The sequence below is a fragment of the Crotalus tigris genome, unplaced genomic scaffold (genome assembly GCF_016545835.1).
Source record: "Crotalus tigris isolate CLP2741 ecotype Arizona unplaced genomic scaffold, ASM1654583v1 scf7180000024391.5723578, whole genome shotgun sequence".
NCBI classification, from domain to species: Eukaryota; Metazoa; Chordata; class Lepidosauria; order Squamata; family Viperidae; genus Crotalus; species Crotalus tigris.
This window is the reverse complement of record NW_024100561.1, coordinates 4,229,510-4,235,509: the sequence shown is the minus strand read 5'-3', so window position 1 is coordinate 4,235,509 and position 6,000 is coordinate 4,229,510. Positions and strand designations below refer to the sequence as shown.

General features: G+C 37.3%; 1 protein-coding gene across 1 annotated transcript in view; it reads right to left on the bottom strand.

The window, feature by feature from the left end:
* Positions 1-393: 393 nt before the first annotated feature.
* ADAMTS16 (ADAM metallopeptidase with thrombospondin type 1 motif 16) overlaps positions 394-6,000 on the bottom strand; it is an 88,969-nt gene continuing 83,362 nt past the window's right edge. The window contains exons 22-23 of the mRNA XM_039329259.1: positions 3,968-4,115; positions 394-2,107 (exon numbers count right to left, since the gene is read on the bottom strand). Of these exons, the coding sequence (XP_039185193.1) occupies positions 1,992-2,107; positions 3,968-4,115 (264 nt within the window). The 3' untranslated portion in view covers positions 394-1,991. The remainder of the gene's footprint in view (positions 2,108-3,967; positions 4,116-6,000) is intronic.

The following is a 6,000-nucleotide window of genomic DNA, read 5'->3' as shown; positions in this document are numbered from 1 at the left end:
GAAGATTATGGCAGATAGACTTCAAACTTTGAGGAATTGTGAATAGAAACTGAATATATATATTCATATATATTTATTAAAGAAAATGAGTCTACATGAATTTACATTTACATACATACACAGCTGCCATTAGGTAAAGGATAAACCCTTCCCTAGGACTTCAGTTTATTTTGCCCCATGATAATTACTGAGCAACATGTTTCAGTTTGCCTCTATGTCTGTATTATTTTGCCATGGATTCTGGAAGTGGGCCTGTGTTATGTAAATATCTGATGGGATTTGATGTTCACATATAATAAATGAAGCAAGAAAATGAATACAGTAATGCAACCATAGTATCAGAAATAAAATGATAAAATATATACTTCCAAATGAATCTTTCAATATGATCAATGAAATAAATAATGAGATAATACAGAAATATTTTTATTAAATATCAGGTAATATAAATTTTCAAATTCCCATTTTCATTGGCAGCACCAAAAAGAAAAAAGTTAAAAAAAAAAATCTGAGGACAGCACCAATAATTCTGGACAAAGAAAAGCACCAATAATTCTGGACAGAGAAAAGCACCAATAATTTTGGACAAAGAAAAGTTGATTTTGTCTATGTTATTGTAAGTAGTCCATATTTGTATTTAAAAAAAGTCTGTCAATTGTATTCAGTTTTTGTTAATTTCTGTAATGTGGTAGGAAATTAAAGACACATTTTATTCAATTCTACCAGCCCTCTCTAAGCGGTTTACAGAGTCAGTATATTGCACCCAACAATCTGGGTCCTCATTTTACCGACCTCGGAAGGATGGAAGGCTGAGTCAACCTTGAGCTAGTTAGAATCGAACTGCCAAACTGCAGGCAGCCAGCAGTCAGCAGAAGTATTGATGTTCTGTGTAGTTCTAAATTTGAAAATAATTTCCGGTTATGTTGAACAGCCATTATAACCAGAAAAGAAGAGGGAAAAAAATCATGGATATATTATGCTATTCTGGTGCTGATAACTAACATGACAGTACCTTGTGTTTAAATACAAACAACATACTTTTGGTATAATCAGCCATTTCTGTAACACTGATAGCAGAACAACTCTTTTTATATTTAAGAGTAAAGCCTAAAATAAGGACATTTAAATATGATTGCTCATTTGACAGTGACAAATATAAAAGATCTCATTGTCCAACACACTTTGAAAAAATGAAAGGAATCTTTAGGCTTTGCTTTTCTCTGCATCCTGCATATTCAAAGCTTTAGATCTAAGTAAATCAATTGATTTCTATTTTTTGGCAGTCGTGCCTTAAACATGTTTCAGTTGCTGCAATCTGTTACAGTGTAGGATCTTTGTAAGCAGGAAACTGCAGGTGAACCATGCAATCTAGCTCTAGTATATCCTTCACAATATTTCAATGAAGTGGCTGGGAGTAAGCAAGGCCACTAATGTTGGAGACTTCCGTGAGAGCCCCACTAATATGCTCCTCTACAACTTTAATAGTTCTTGCTAATTTCAACAGGACTCATGTCAGAAAAACCTGCTGGTAGACAGTGCCCAAAGTATTTATTTAGCAGGAGAAACTGAGGTATAAAGAAAACTCAACCTTCAGTCTCAACCAATAGCTCTGTTGTTCATAGATGTTCTCCTCTCATCAGCTCCTCAAAAAGAAATTGGTTATATTTTCAAGGATCAACCTCCTTCCTATAATATTCAGACTTGGGGAAAACTAAACCATGTTTACATTAAAAGCCCCTTCTTTTGGTTTATTTTAAGAACTAGATATTCACTCAGGTCACATTAGAATACTGAAAAGGATTTGGGATGTGACCTCCTCCATGCACTTGATTCTTGGCTATTTTTTTTTTTAACCTGGAGTCATACTGTTTGCCAAGAAGGCTGCTTCAGAGTGTTCCAGTCGCTCTTGAGATTCTCTTGTTTATCAGCTTAGATGCCAGTTAAGAGGTGAAGCTCATTCAGAGCTATGCCTTATATTTTATAGGCAATGCTCACAAATTAGAATTGATACAAGACCTGCAGCATTGCTTCCCATAGAAACTATGACTACAAACGCCATGTTGGGGAACCAAGTGGCACCAGTTAAAATAATCCTTACAGAAGACATCTAGAAATATGAAAAGAAAAGACATAGTGAATGTAGTCAAATACATTTCATGAAGAGTTGGGTTTCCACATGTACTGAATAAATGTAAATGTAGAATTTAAAATAAAAAAGACTTGATTTACTTGAAGCTTGGGAGATAGGACATTTTAATTCAATGACTGGTGTTTTTATTTAAATAGGTTATGAAAGTAAGAAAACAAGGATAAACCTGAGGTGTATATATGTCTATATATACTGAGATAACATTACAGGAATATAATAAAAATGTTGCTAAAGAATTGTTGAAAAACACAAAAGTGTACACTTAGACAATCATATAAGATCACTCAGCTTCAAGACTTGTGATGTAGTTGAAGATGAGTCATCTGCAACTCATGACATATTGTATATGTTTGGGTATTTATGTATCTATATATACATATGAATATATATGTACTATATAAGTCTCTCTGTATGTACATGTGTGCATGTATACCCCAATTCTCATGATATATGTCCATCTATTGATGGGAAAGATTAAAGTGCTCACATAATGAATTTCTCTCTTTCTCCCTGAATATGTGTGAGATGCTGTTTACAGTGTTCTGTGCAGAAATTCATCCATTTAACAAGTGAAATAATTTCAAACTGATCTTCACAGTTTGAAATATATTCTTAAAGAAAAGTAAATCTCAATTTTTTTTCCTATTGGGGAACTCCTCTCAAAATTGTCTCCATCTTTCTTCAAATAAAGTTGAAAGATGGTCTCTAATTCCCTCTGAATTATTTTAAACTAAATAGTTTAAACAATTCCTCTAATTCCCTCTGAATTGTTTTAAATGAAATAGTTCTGCAACTAATTACATACATAACTTACTCTTACTTACTAACTTACTATCTAAGATTCTTTTTGGTTTTGGATTTGCCCTTGAAGGTTATGATTGTACTTGAAGTCTCTAAATCAGGGGTGTCAAACTCAATTTCATTGAGGGCCGCATCAGCATTGTGGTTGCCCTCGGGGGGCTGGGTGGGTGTCGCCAGGGTGGGTGTGGCCTACTGGATGGGCATGGATGGAGTGGGTGTGGCCTACTGGGTGGGCGTGGTTTCAGCAGGCAGCGGGGCACTCTCACAGCGCTGAGAGGTTGAGCCAGGCGGTACGAAGCCCACCAACTTTGCACCTTGCTGCCTGCTGAAACTGGGCAGGCTGGGGGCTAGGCAGCATTGCACTTCTCATTAGATTTGTGCCACACAGCTCAGTTCTTGGCACTGTGAGGAGAACAGCCCTCTACCTGCCGAAACCCCTCCCCCAGAACCCATCAAGCCAGATATATGAAGTAGGCGAGGGCCATTTGCTGGCCACTCCCAGGTGATGGTGCATTTCTTCATTCCTCACAAAGGATGACACCTCCCCAGCATGCACCCAGGGGGCGGGGCCAATGTGGCAGGTTTCCAGACGGCCTTGTGGAGCTAAGACTGAATGCGTTTCAGCATAGATGGCCGCCACAAAATTGTACATTGGCTCCCTCCTGGCCGGCCTAGGCCAGGGCCAAGGCAGCGGGGGCCATTCCCTCACTGTTTCCAGGATGGCTTCGCAGGCCACATGAAACCACTTCGCGGGCCACATCTGGCCCTCAGGCCTTGTGTTTGACATGTCTGCTCTAAATGCTCTTTGTCAAGCAGTCCTGATGGAATACTCATAATATCTTTAATATATTGGTTCAACAAGATCTCTAGAACCAAATTTTAAAGCAGCCCTCCTCAATCTGATCCTTGGGATTGCACATCTCATGATTCCCAAGTAGAATTCAAAAGATAGTGTTGAGGAAGGGCTCCTTTAAAGACAAAAATGGAGGTTCAGAAGAGAAAACAGTTTGACTTTACCTTTTGCTTCTGGAAGAGGACAGAAGTTTATATTACAGGCTTGTGATGCAATGGGCTTCTGATACAGGAGGCATCCGGTGGCTGATCTCCCATTTGCTAGGCACTGAACGGACCTCACTTGCATGCCACCTCCACAGGTCACTGTGCACTGCAGAGTAAAACAGAGTTAATCAATATGGCTAACTACAACTGGACAGAAAGTCTTATGAAGATCTCCATATGGAAGTAGAACAACTAGTACGTGATTATAAATCTCTGCTGAGTTCATCAATGCATTTTCAGCAAGAGGTTCTGGACAATATTCAACTATTTATTCCCACAATAACACCTTTTCATAAAAACTAAATCGTATGCAAGTTATCACATAGATAGGCAGAAAGGTCCTGTGTACACAATTACTGATTGGAGTCTCAGCTGTCTTCAAAAATACCTGCATGGTTCAATTTCAGATATTAATATTTACAAACTTATTAATATGTCACTTAATAAAATAAATATTGTACAACTAATCACAGGGGTTTTAATGAATTAAATTTCTACAAATGAGCACATGACTAAAAGAATCCTTCTGAGGAAAAAGAAATATTCACTGAAGCAAATGCATCCATCTGTCTTAGAAAAAGGATTCTTGTTGTGTTTTCCGGAATCTCTTAACTTGTCGTTCATTGACAACTGTTGCCTTGGTGTGTTTGCATGGGAATACATGACTAAACATAGAGCCTCCTTAAGTTAAACTGATTTTTCTTGATATTACTTAGTTAAGATAGTGCTACTTTTCTTTCATATGCTTACCTATCATGCCCTTCTAAGCAAATATATCATGAAATCTGAAAATGTACACTGCAGGGATCCTAAAAAAATGGAACCTTTCTCCTGTAAAATCTGAGTGGTTGGAACTGAGAGAAACATGATTTTCCTATATCCATTCTCCACTTAGACACAATAACCACAAGCACAGTGCTCTGGTGCACACAGGTGCTTCCTCTTCTTCTAGTACTACTATACCAAGCCAGCTACTCCATATCTCCCTTCTGCTGTATCACAGTATTATTTTACAACACACACACATGCACACACACACAAAATGTGGGACATAATGGGAAAAAGGGAAGGATACAACATACCTAAGCATTTTGTGAAATTCTGCAAATGAAACAGGAGAATTGCACAATAAATGTCCAGTCTAAAATTACCATGTTTAAGGGAATAAAGGCGATGAGGAGAATACATTGGCAGAAAGTGAAAGAGGGAAATCAGAAGTGCTATTAAACTATATTAGTCAAGGCACAGATGTTGCTCTTCCCAAACAGATACAAGTTGCCTTAAGTATTTCCACACTAGGACTTTCAATCCTGCTTAATTGCATTGTTTTTCTTTAATTAATGGAAATGGAGAATCTGCAGTGTTTAATATATTATTAAGGTAACCTCATGCTCTTCGCCATGGCAGGATTATTTTGCAATGCTTGCTTGTGTAAATTTACTCCTGGGCAATAAAAATGTAACATTTGCTGCCTCAGACAGATTTACAGTTTGTTATTGATCCAGTCTGGACAGTGATTTCTGTGTGAACAATGTCAAGGAGAATTATTTAGATCAGATCAGCTATTATTTCACAGAGAAGGGGACTTATTTAATTTTAACTTTGCTCATTTGATAGCAACAACTTTCAAGAAAACATTTGATAGCAACAACTTTCAAGAAAACAACTTTCAGAAAAGCACGGAGTGTAACGATTCTTATGAGTCCTGAATAACAAGATAAAAGTCAGCAGCTTTGAGCCAAACCTGTCACTGTATGAGGTGAAGCTGAATCTCATATCAGCCCAAAGTCAAGAGGTTGGGGGATGATTCAGTTCTTTAGAAAGCCATCTGTTGAGTTGATAAACAGCCAACTACATTTTTTTTTTAGAAAAATAAATCTAAGATTGGGAAGTGAAAGAAAGGTGAAAGATAGAATCAAGAGACTGGCAGATCTTATTTTTTAATAGTGAAAAATTGTTCAGCGGAGGCTTTCTAATTAGAATTCTTCAAA